The 11,694-nt window shown below is 60.5% G+C and overlaps 3 protein-coding genes and 1 non-coding gene across 4 annotated transcripts; 3 read left to right on the forward strand and 1 right to left on the reverse strand.

Annotated features, from left to right (window-relative positions):
- Positions 1-2,026: 2,026 nt before the first annotated feature.
- THITE_2151098 (uncharacterized protein) lies at positions 2,027-3,894 on the forward strand (the record flags this gene model as incomplete). The annotated part of the gene is made up of 2 exons (XM_003654817.1): positions 2,027-2,052; positions 2,138-3,894. 2 exons carry the CDS (start codon positions 2,027-2,029, stop codon positions 3,777-3,779), a joined length of 1,668 nt encoding a protein of 555 aa, XP_003654865.1. The 3' UTR covers positions 3,780-3,894.
- A 1,098-nt stretch (positions 3,895-4,992) lies between these two features.
- THITE_2090041 (uncharacterized protein) lies at positions 4,993-6,611 on the forward strand (the record flags this gene model as incomplete). The annotated part of the gene is made up of 2 exons (XM_003654818.1): positions 4,993-5,945; positions 6,032-6,611. The coding sequence occupies 2 exons, from the start codon at positions 4,993-4,995 to the stop codon at positions 6,609-6,611; spliced, it is 1,533 nt and encodes a 510-aa protein (XP_003654866.1).
- A 676-nt stretch (positions 6,612-7,287) lies between these two features.
- On the forward strand, positions 7,288-9,860 carry THITE_52349 (uncharacterized protein; the record flags this gene model as incomplete). The annotated part of the gene is made up of 7 exons (XM_003654819.1): positions 7,288-7,547; positions 7,840-7,950; positions 8,013-8,116; positions 8,346-8,466; positions 8,521-8,774; positions 8,807-9,660; positions 9,765-9,860. The coding sequence occupies 7 exons, from the start codon at positions 7,288-7,290 to the stop codon at positions 9,858-9,860; spliced, it is 1,800 nt and encodes a 599-aa protein (XP_003654867.1).
- Positions 9,861-10,031: 171 nt separating this feature from the next.
- On the reverse strand, positions 10,032-10,123 carry THITE_t95. The gene has a single exon. It is a non-coding gene; the product is annotated as a tRNA-Glu (tRNA).
- Between the last annotated feature and the right edge of the window lie 1,571 nt (positions 10,124-11,694).

The raw sequence follows: 11,694 nt of genomic DNA on the forward strand, positions 1-11,694 counted from the left end.
CCAGCCACGTTCGGCCTCCCCACACGTTCTCCCCACATCCGCCGAGCTGCCCCAACTTGCCACGTGAACCGTTCAACCACTTTGCACAGTGGGCCTTCCTCCGTCCTCTCGGTCTCGGTCTCGATCGGGGCGGGGCCATGCTGTTCATTTCCAGGTTGCTAGAGCAGTTGCTTTCGGCCATAACGTTAGCGCGTCACAACCACAACCACAAGCTCCTCAGCAACAATTAATCCGACGGGCCGTGATGGAGCAGCGCATGGTGCTCATGGATTCAAAGTCCATGCTAGTTGCAACAGCCAGCAAGGCAAAGATGCCCGGACAAGTCCGGAAGGAGATCGTGCCAGGAATCACGTCCTGCCCCTTATAGCACGGCAACGCTTGACGTTCTTCAGTCGTTTCGAGAGGTGAAGCGTTTGCATGGCCCGAGTCGCCAAGCCCTGTCGACCCGGCTCGATTCCATCTTGGCAAAGCAAACCACAAAATGGGAAGTAAAGAGAACTTGGCATGACCGCAGCCTAACACCGCAGACCTTCATCTGTGCTTTCGGTGCCAAACCCAACCCCGCAGCCCATCGATTTTCCAGCCGGCTATGATCGAGAAAAAAAGACCGCGAAGGCATCGGCAGGCAAAGTGGGTGGTCATTGGCGTGGCCATCACAATAACTAACTTGTCTTACGAGCGCGTCTTACGGGCGGGAATCGTTGCGCTTTGAGAACCAACCAACACTTGGAACACCTTGCGATGCGCATTGCATGCCGAATCATAGACCCTCGCAGTCTTGATCTTGGAAGCGCAAGAGCAGAGCGCCAATCCAGCCCGAATTCTTGGCTGACGTTGGATGACCCCCCGAGGTCGACATTCCCCCTCATCGGCGCTTATACTGGGTTCCGACACCTCACACGCCGTGTTGGAGTAACGCAAATAGTTAACTATAACGAGGCATCTGCATCTTGCTGACACAAGAGGCTTACTTGCAGAACGCAGCTTGAGAATCATGTACGGAGTAATCCGTAAAGGCGTGGCTCTGGGCTCGCAAATTCCTGACTTATTATTGACTGAGAAGTCGAGGCAAGGTCACCAATCCCGTCTCCAGGAAGTCTCTACCCCGGCTCTGTTGGGAGTGAGGATTGTCGTCTGTCACACAGGGGTCGGGTGAGGGGAAGAAGCTCTCTCAGCTGGTCGTCTGCCTTTAGTGTCGTTAGACTGTGTATGTACTTCCGTACATGCGTGCTGACGACCTCAACCAACTGGTTCCATTTGGAAGAAGTCAAGAAGGGGAAACCTGAAAAAGACGGGACTCGGGACGCCAGACACGGCATCACGGGTGGGTGGGGGGCAAACTTCTATGGCCTAACCCTGAGGGCGGCAGGCATTGGAAGCAATCATTGGCCAAGCCTAATATCCGGAATTCGGGTGCGTCTGCACTCCCACCCCGGCAACCATGGAGAGGAAGGACACCTAGCCCGTAGATTAACGTTAATGACCAGGGCTGTTTTGCCGTCAGGCGCACATTGCTTCTGCCTCCTGGGTATACAGTAGTTAGTGTATTCCGTACCCCAGTGTACATACATGATTGCCCTCGGATTCTTCGAGGTCTCCCTGCGTCTCCGGTCCGAGCACTGCTCACCGCTTCCCGTGGGAATAGTCAACCGTGACACCGCCCGGGAGTTGTCAAAGATCTCCCTTGCATGAAATAGTTTATGTACGCTAATTCGTTGGACTACCCGCTGGACCATCCAGACCGCTGCCGGGCTGGGTGCGAACATGAATTAAAGTTCTTGGCCGCATTAGGCATGAAGTTAGTGAGCTTCCCCCCTCATCCCCAGACGTTGGTAGCGGACACTAGGGCAATGTGACCTACCCCGGCAGCCCGGAACCCAAATGTGACTTTGCAACGGGGGCAGGGTTCTGGACAATTGCTGCTGGCGCAGATATAACATTCAACAACCCCGGACAGGAGCTTGGCCCTGCATTCACCCGCTTCTCCTCTTGCCAAGCATCGCTGCCGTCGAAACGGGGAGCCAAGATGGCTGTTAGACACGACGTGCATAGGTGAGATGCTAGCTCCCACACATTATCCGAAGCAGTAACTAGCCGTGTGTTCGGCCGTGCTGACAAGCCTGGCACCTGGCACTAGCCATGCCCACGAAGAGGGCGTCCCGGGCACCGTCAACCTCCAAGCCCGCGAGGGCGAGGAGACGCACTACGGCCAGGCGCTGTTCCCGGTGCCCTCGGCGGACCCCAACGACCCGCTGCAATGGCCTCGCTGGAAGAAGCACGTCATCCTGTTCTTATGCTGCGCCTTCTCCTTCCTCGGCAACTCCGCCCTGATCGGCCCCAGCACCTACATCGGCCCGTGGGCCGCTGAGTTCGGCATCGACACGAACACGGCCGCGGGCCTTGTCAACTACCCGAACCTGGTCTTCGGCTTCGGCAACTTCGTCCTAATTCCGCTGTACCGCAAGATCGGCCGCCGCCCCGTCATGCTCATGGCCTTGCTCGCCTATGCCGCCGGCGTGATTGGCGCCGCCGAGGCCACCACCTTCTCGGGCCTCATGGGCGCCCGCATCGTGCACGCCTTCGGTTCCGGCGTCTGCGAGGCCCTGCCCGTGCAGCTGGTCAACGACATCTTCTTCCTGCACGAGCGCGGCAAGAAGCTGGGCTGGTACACCATCGCGCTCTGCCTCGGCGCCACCGGCCCCATGTTCTCGGGCTTCATGCTCAACGCCGGCTACTCGTGGCACCTCTTCTTCTACGTCGAGTTCGCCTTCGCCGGCGCCCTGCTCATCCTCGCCTTCCTCTTCGTCGAGGAATCCATGTACTTCCGCCAGCCGCTGCCGCCGCCCTCTTCCTCCTCCGCGACCGGCTCCGGCAGCGACCTGCCCCCGCCCGCCGCCGCCGCCACCACGACCACCACCATCACCGCCGACAAAGCCTACGATTCCGTCTCCCACCACGAACGCGAACTGTCCTCCTCCACGTCCATCCCCCCGCGCAAGACCTTCCTCCAACAGCTGCGCCCGTTCGGCGCCGTCGACCCGGCGCCGTGGTCCAACTTCTTCCTGATGCAGGCGCGCTCCTTCACCTACCTGCTCGTGCCGTCGACCTTCTGGGTGATCACGACGTACGGCATCTACATCGGCCTGTGCGGCTTCTCGTTCAACTTTGTGTTCCCGCTCAAGATCGTGGCGCCGCCGTACAACTGGCCCGAGACCAACTCGGGCCTGTCGGCGGTGGCGACGCTGGTCGGCTTCGCGCTGGCGGTTCCCTTCGTGCCGGCCAGCGACCGGCTGGCGGCCCGGCTGACCACGCGCAACGGCGGCATCCGCGAGGCCGAGATGCGCCTGGGCGCGCTGCTGCCCGCCGCCCTGGTCGCGCCCGCGGGGCTGGTCATCTTCGGCATGGCCGCCGCCCGCGACCTGCACTGGATCTGCTACTTCCTCGCCATCGGCATGACCCAGTGGGCAGGCTACTTCTACTTCACGCTGACGCTGGCCTACGCCGTCGACTCGCACAATGCGAACCTGTCCGAGCAGCTCATCATCGTCAGCCTCGGCAAGCAGGCCCTCAGCTTCGGCTTCAGCCTCGAGCTGCTGCATTGGGTGCTGGCGCACGGCTACGTCCCCATCATCATCGGCGCCTTCGTGCCCGTCTTGGTGGTCAACAACCTCATGGTCGTCGTCTTTATGATCTGGGGCAAGCGCATCAGGGTCGCTATGGCCGGGTCGTGGCTCGCCAGGTTCCATGCGAAGACCGTGGTGGCGGGCGAGAGTCACTAGTCATCAGAAAGGCGTGTCTCCCTATCGAATTCTCTACTTGCTTGGTTAGGTTTACCTTTTCTCTGAGCTAGTTCACTTTCCGTCATTGACAAATGCGTCGAGGGGAGCAGATGACATGACTTCGTGAATATTTTCCTCGTGAAGCGATGCCAAATCAAGCAGAACGGTTTTAATCGTAAGAGGTATGTAGCATGTACTCCGAGGAACGGAATCAACAGGAACCTGGAAAGTACCGGCAACACGACGTATATTCTCTCTTGGTGCTGCCCCTTGGACACCTCTTTAGGCGAGTGGCAACGTGGCCCATCCGAACACCCGACGGCAGTCACCAGCAGGCCGCCCGACAGTCCCAGCCCAACCGCTCCACTGCTGCTGCGCAGTCCGTCCTCCGTGGCCTGGGGACAGAGACCTGAGTAGTCAATCTTGTGGGCGTCACGCCGGGAATCGCGAGCCCGTGTTTTTGGGTCTGTCTGTTTTCCAGCCGATCATTCCGGCCAGCTTCTTTAAGTTCTTGCGGAAGGAGCAGGTGTCGAAGCCGTGATGATGTAGAACAGTGATGTTGGTATTGGGGCTCGGCCGGGGCGTTGGTTCCTTGCTGGCTTGCAAGTCGGTCGGTCAACTGACTGTGAGAGACGGCGTCGAGTGGTTCAACTGTAACGTCCTGTGGATAAATGATGATGAAGTAGACATGTTGTGGGTACTTTCACGTTAGACCGGACATTAGGTTCCTAGCCGGGTTTGTCTCGGAGTGCGCCCCGACCTCGAAGAATCGGGTATGTGTCGAGAAGGTGCACCTCTCCATCGAAACTGGCCACTGATGGCACTTGCTGATTCCCAGCAACCTGGCTGCAGGTGTCGTTGTTGTCGTCATGGCACCATCGGAAGGTGCGCAGCAGCCAACCTTGACCCGAGCCGGTTGCAATGGAAGGAGAAAACGATTCGACATGCTGGCCGAGTTGAATGCCTTCTTCTGGTCCTGGCCTGCCCTCACCCCATGCACAATCCACGCGACCCCTAACCAACATCAACATTCCGCAGTTTATCTCAGTCTTACGTCTCTCGGCTTGCTGACCACAACCACGTGGAGCACCGGTGGCCGGCTCCTTGCCCTAAGTACCACTTCCTTCAGTGTGCATCAGGACGATACGCTTCAACCGATGACTTAGGATCCTCGTTCGCGGTCCAGAGTCCTTGCTCCAAACTTGCATTGAGGATGGAGTGGGGCCCTCGATCTGCCGTCAGCCGCTCTGGAGGCCCTTGCTTCTCTCTGGAGGTAGACCTGGACGGGCAGGTGTCGATTACTCGACTCGAGAATTTCCAAGGGGCGGGAAGCGCAGACTGGGTTGAGATCGACGCGCACTTCGGGTATCCCACCAGCCTCGACTATCACTGCATCCTCGCCAGCCGCAGGCATCCGGGGACCGGCCACTGGGTCAGCGACACGGCACAGTTCCAGAGATGGGTGAACCACAACGGCCAGACGCTGCTCTGCTCGGCTGCTGCGGGGGCCGGGAAGTCGGTCCTGATAACCAAAGTGGTCGCCAGGCTGGTGGCCACGGCAGGAGCCGACACGACCCTCAAGACGGTTGTCGCCTGCCTCTACGACATGCATAACTACATCCGTGACGGCAGGGAGAGGGTCACGGCGACCCGCCGGTGTGCCGAGCTGCTCGCACAGGTGGCATTCGCCCAGGGTGCGACGGAGACGGGCGACCGAGGGGCGTCCCTCCAGGCTAGGTGCCGGCTGTTCGTCAAGGAAACGAGGGTCTTCGACTACTTCGCGCGGTGCGTGAAGCGGTTCGAGCGGGCCTATATCATCCTCGACGGGATGCCCCTGGCTTGCCCCGAGTGCGACCCCGGCGGTCGGCGTCTCATGTGCTTCCTGTCGGCGCTCCAGCTCGCAGGGCCGCTCGGATCCCTCGGTGCGAACCTCCTCGTCACGTCCCGGCGCAACGACCTTTTCAGGCTCCAGTACCTCTGCGGCCGCAGCGACCAGATGCCCGGCGAACATCGCAACAACTGGTTCGCCACGCTGGAGATCGGCGCCCATGAACCCGACCTCCGGCGCTACGTGAGGGAGACACTACACAATCACATGCCCATCCTCCGCACGACGCTGCTCTACGAACAGATCACCGAGACGCTCCCAAGCCTCTGCGCGGGCGTGTAGGCTTCCCCATGAGCGCTCTCGCCGCCTGCCCTTTCCTTGCGATGCTCATGTACGCCTGCTAATCACCTTCCCGTGCGTGCAGGTTTTTCGTCGCCCGCCTTTACTGCGTCCGGCTCTGTGGCATCGCGGACCCCAACGACGGGCAGATCCCGCAGCTGCTGGCGAAGCTCGCGAGCCGGCAGCCGCTCGACCCGGCGCGCGCCGTCAGGCAGGCCTACCGCGACATCCTGCAGCACATCCACGACCGGCACGGCTGCCGCACGCGCGACTTCGTGCGCGGCGTGGCGCGGGCGCTGGCGGCGGGCGTGCTGCGCCCGTTCGCGCCGGACCACCTGCGGCTGGCGTGGCTCGCGCGCGACGGGGATCCCGCGGGGCTCGCCGAGACGCTGGGCACGACCGCGGGCTTCGAGGCCGTCTTCGGCGGGCTGGTCGAGATCCGCGCCTGGGAGCCGCCCGGCGTGCAGCTGCGGCTGGCGCACGACGCGCTGCGCGAGGCGGTGCTGGAGAAACCGGCGACGGCGGCGGACCCGTGCCTGGCGCACTGGCACGCCATCGTGTTCGCCGAGATGGAGTCGCTGAAGCGGCAGCTTGAAGATCGCGGCGCGGAGAGGATGCTAGATTGGCTGCCCAGGGAGCTGGCAGATGACCTGATGAATGGCTAAAAAGGGCTGGAGGAGAGCGGGGGTTGAAGCGGGGGGACGATCCAGAGACACTTGGAGAATAATTAGCGGGTCTTGGTTATACGCTGTGGTTTTCGGTAGCGGTTTGGCTTAATATCGACTGGAGGGTATCAGCGTTCCTTCTGTGCGACCGAAGCAGCCCGGATTTCAGCTCGAGGCCGTTGCATGGCAGCATACCCGTGATCCGCCTTCCGTGATCCGAGCGAGTCGAGGCTGGCGGACGGTGGCACGCGGACACGCGCAGAAGACAGCCTCATACCGGAACAGGAGCAGGGCTTATCGGAACAGTCACTTTCCTGCCGTTTTCGTCTCGGGAGCAAAGCGGCTAGGACGCGAGCTTGCGAAGCAGGTTCTGGTTCTGGACCCCGTACCGCAATTAAGGTAGCATTTTACCCGGCCAGCTATATACCCAAGTGCCACGGCGAGGCCATAGCACACCCCTGCCAAGATGGTCAACAGAGACCAAAATAGATCACAGCGGGTCCTTCGCTCTCAGCACCAAGTTTAGGAGCTCTGGTTCGCCACCGTGGTCTGCTTGGTGTAATTGTACACTAGGCCCTCCTCCCCCCTCTCCAGGTAGTTATGCCCCTCGGATGCCAGCGCAGTTTCACATCCGGAGTGTCCGGGGCGCTCCTGGCTGACCGCAGCTGCTGCCGCAATGCAGATCTGGAACGCTGTCGTTGTTGGAATCTGGGGCCTCTGCGGCCTCGTCGGGCCAGCCTCGGGGGGCCGGATAGGCCGCAGGGACAGACCATCCAGGCGCGTACCGTCCTCGCATGTCGTTCATGAGAGACACGAGCAGGGCCACCTCCAGGGATGGGTCAAGCGCGAGCCTGTAGATGCGGAGTGGATGCTTCCAGTGCGCATCGGGTTGAGGCAGTCGAACGTCGATGTTGGGCACCAGCGGCTCATGGACATGTAAGCCGCAGCGTGATCCAATCGAACATTGTGTCCAGGGGCGTGGCTTACGAGGACGCCAGATCCAACCCGCGATCCCCTAACTACGGGAAGCACCTCACACGGAGCGAAGTTATCGAGCTGTTCGCACCCCAGAATCTGTCAGTTGCGAGGGTCAAGCGCTGGCTCACCTCGGCTGGGATCAGCGAGGGGAGGATATCGCAATCCGCAAACAAACAGGTGAGTCTCAAAGGGAAGGGATGTAGTTGATCCCAACAGGCTGCTGACACGGGACCGCAACGGGGTCCTCGAGCCAGTGGATCCAGTTTGACGCCCCAGTGCACGAGGTCGAGGAGTTGTTGCTCACCAGGTATCACATCTTTGAGCATCTCGAGACCGGGATCAAAAATATTGCGTGCTCTCAGTACGTTTCGTATCAAACTGATGCATTCTCCCAGAGTGGGATGACTACTAACTCGCAGCAAGGTACCACGTTCCGCACGATGTTTCGCACCACATTGATTACATTACCCCTGGCATCAAGCTCATGTCGGGCGGGTACGAAGAGAAAGTCCTCAAGCGGACGCTGGGTCGGCGGTACCTCACTGGAAACCTGTCTGACAAAGGGAGGAAGGGGAAGGGGAAGGGCAAATGCAAACCGGATGATACCCCCCCAGTCGATTCCGGGGAAGACGATAGCCAGTTCCGAGTAACGGGGCCGTGCAGCGAAAGCATTACGCCTCAGTGCATCAGGAGTAAGCAAGCCTTTTGCTACAATAATCTCAGTCTAGCCCCAACATTCCTAACCCAACATGTCAGCCCAGTACCAGATCCCCAACGGCACACGAGCTGCAAAGGGGAACGAACTCGGCATCTTCGAGAGCCTCAGCCAGCACTACAGCCAAGAGGACCTCGACACCTACTGGAAATACGTCGCCCCGTAAGGCTACTTCTTCTTCACAGCGCCCCTGAGAGCTTACTGACAGACAGACAGCTGGGTGCCACAGGGCACGCACCCGGAGCTGCGGTCCATCAACGGCGCGTTCGGTCCCACCAACGCCACATTACAGGCGGGCGAGGAGGCCGACCTCGACATCCAGGTGGCGGCGCCGTTGATCTGGCCGCAGAAGACGGTCCTCTTCCAGACGGACGACGAGTGGTACGAGCAGAACCAGCTGCAGCCGGATACGCAGTACCCTGGGTTCTTCAACAGTATTCTCTACCCCAAACCCCCCCACGCCTTTCTGCGTGACAAAAAGAGGACTAATCCCGGGAGGTAGCATTTTTCGACGCGCTCGACGAATCCTACTGCACCCTCAGCGCCTTCAACTTCACAGGCAACTGCGAAACGGCCGCCTGCCGCGACCCGACGTACCCCAACCCCAACGCTTCCCCCGCGCAGGGCGGCTACGCCGGCGCGCTGATGTGCGGGCGCTACCCGGCGACGCCGGTGCTGGCGCTCAGCTACAGCGGCCCGGAGCACGGCTGGCCGGCCAACTACATGCGGCGGCAGTGCCTGGAGGTGATGAAGCTGGGGCTGCAGGGGGTGACGGTGCTCGAGTCGTCGGGCGACTTCGGGGTGGGCGGGACGCGGACGGACTCGCGGGCGGGGTGCCTGGGCCCGGGGCGGGACGTGTACGCGCCGCGGGCGCTGGGCAACTGCCCATACGTGCTGAGCGTGGGCGCGACCGCGCTGGTCGAGCCCGAGGCCGGCGACGGCCGCACGCTGGTCGAGGTCGCGGCCGAGTCGTTCGCCTCCGGCGGCGGCTTCTCCAACGTGTTTGCGCGCCCGGCCTGGCAGGACGCGCATGTGCGGGCCTACCTGGCGCGCGCGAACGTGTCAGATCTGGGCTACGTGAACACGGGTGGGAGCGGCGAGGGCGTGCTGGGCTTCGGCGCCGGCTGGGACAGTCTGCCGTCGCCCGAGCCGGGCAAGCTGTTCAACATGGCCGGCAGGGGGTACCCGGACGTGGCGGCCATCGGGGAGAACTACCGGGTCGTGCTGCGGGCGTATGCGAACCGCATGCACGGCACGTCGGTGGCGACGCCGATTTGGGCGGCCATCTTGACGCTGATCAACGAGGAGCGGCGCGCAGCGGGCAAGAGCACGGTGGGGTTTGTGCACCCGGTGTTGGTGGGTGTCCTTTTCATTCTCGCTTTTTTTTTTTTTTTTTTTTTTTTTTTTTTTTTTTTTTTTTTCCTCCTGCTGACAGACAGCGGCAGTACGAGCACCCAGAGGTCTTCACCGACATCACCACGGGGTCCAACCCAGGTTGCGGAAGCAACGGCTTCCCGGTTGAGGAAGGATGGGATCCGGTGACGGGACTGGGGTAAGTGTCAACTAAGGGCTGAATCGTGCGGTTCTCCGCTGACCTGGCCATAGCACGCCGATATTTCCGAAGTTGCTGGAGTTGTTCATGAGCTTGCCGTGAGCTGGACGGCATTGTCATTATTGGGGAAAGGGGAGAATCAATTTAAGAAAATGAACGAAAAAAGAACATCATGCTCGGATACCGGGAGTCGAACCCGGGGCTGTTGAGAGAGCAGTCACTCCTGAGGAGTGAGAGTCAACGATGTTACCGCTACACCATACCCGATGAATCGTGTGTGGTTTCCGATTGGTTAGTTGGGCCGAGGATTTGGCAACCTATTAGGTAAGGAGGCATACTAATTTTCGGCTCCACCCCGGCCCCTTTTTTTCGGCCCCTTTGGCGCGCAGTCAGCAATAACCCTTTTCGGAAGCACTGCATCGCTGCCGCACCGTAGCGCTGCCGCACTGAGCATGTCAGCAATAACCCTTTTCGGAAGCACTGTATCGCTACCGCACTGTGCTCGGTCACTCATCAATTTGATCAGCAAGAAAAGAGGGTTCTGCCTTCTGTGTGCCTATCCCAGCAGCCTGCACTTCTAAGACCCAGCTCCTGCGCTCGTGATCGCTACCCTGCTGCGGTGCCTCTTGCCTCTGCCTCCTGTGACTGGTGCAGATGTCTTTTCCGCTCTAGCTCATCGGCTTTGGTGCCATCTATCAGCAATAGCATGATGACCCTTCGTTGCAACTCATTCATAACCTGCCGTGTCTTGGGCGTCCAAGCCATCAAAGCCAAAGCCACGGGTCATGTTGACGCGGCCCCGGAACCTGCCAGGGAGATATGTAGCTACCTGGGTAGGAGATCATCTTCTGGCAGTGTTCGCACCTACGCCGCCGCGGCTGTGACCGCCGGGGCTGAGGGAGGTTCTCACCGTACGGCTGCGAGGGGCGTGCAGGCTGGGGCCGCCAGGGTCCTGGTAGTGCCGGCTGTGATGGTCCAGGAGGCAGAGCAAAGCCTGGTGGCGGAACTGTCTGGGTTGACATTGACGGTGCCGCGGTTCCATCAAAGTTTGATGGGCACCAAGACTTCCACGGCCACACGAACGGGGCGGGCCCCAAATGCTGCACCGGTCCTGCCCGCCACGGCATTGTCATCGGCCCTGAAAACGGCAGAGATATAGCCGGAGGTTGTCCCGGTCCTGCAAACCGCGTCGGTGCTGGAAAGGGGGGCAATGGTCTCGGGACGGCTACTGCCGCGCTTGCAAGCAGCCATTCGTCCTGGTGGGAAGGTACCCTGCTAGTGGCGTTGTTGAGGTTGTCGAACAGACCGGGGGAAAGCGCCCGAACTGGGGATGGATGCTGTAATTCGGGTAGCAGTTCAGTGTTGTTCCGGTATATGGGACTGTCGGCTGGTGGCCGCTTGTCCAATCCTGATCGTCGGTTTCCGGGCATGAAGCGGTCAAGTCTTGAGCTGCTTCGCGAGCCACCTCCGTAGCCTCTTGGAGAGGCGCCCGCCATGGGGCGTTGTCTTGGCCTTGGCGAGCCCGTTTGGATCCATTCGCAGCTTCCGTCCCTTTTCCTTCGCATCTCGCTGCTATGCATGCTCGTGATGATGCTTCGCTCTCATGATAGAAATACAATGCGCTAACAAGGCTCAAAATAGTCGTATTCTAGGATGTTGCACAGGTGAATCCAGGAGTCGAGCTCCATGTTACGGCTCTGGGCTAGCCGCCGGTCGCGGGACTGTGTGATTCCGTAAAGGTAACTTCCACGCTGACACCCACCTGCCTCGCAAACAATGTGATACTGTCTGTCTGTCATAGCAGGCACGAATGGGCGGCCTGGGAGCTCCTTCTGGTC

Source organism: Thermothielavioides terrestris, chromosome 3 (assembly GCF_000226115.1).
Source record: "Thermothielavioides terrestris NRRL 8126 chromosome 3, complete sequence".
Classification (NCBI taxonomy): Eukaryota; Fungi; Ascomycota; class Sordariomycetes; order Sordariales; family Chaetomiaceae; genus Thermothielavioides; species Thermothielavioides terrestris.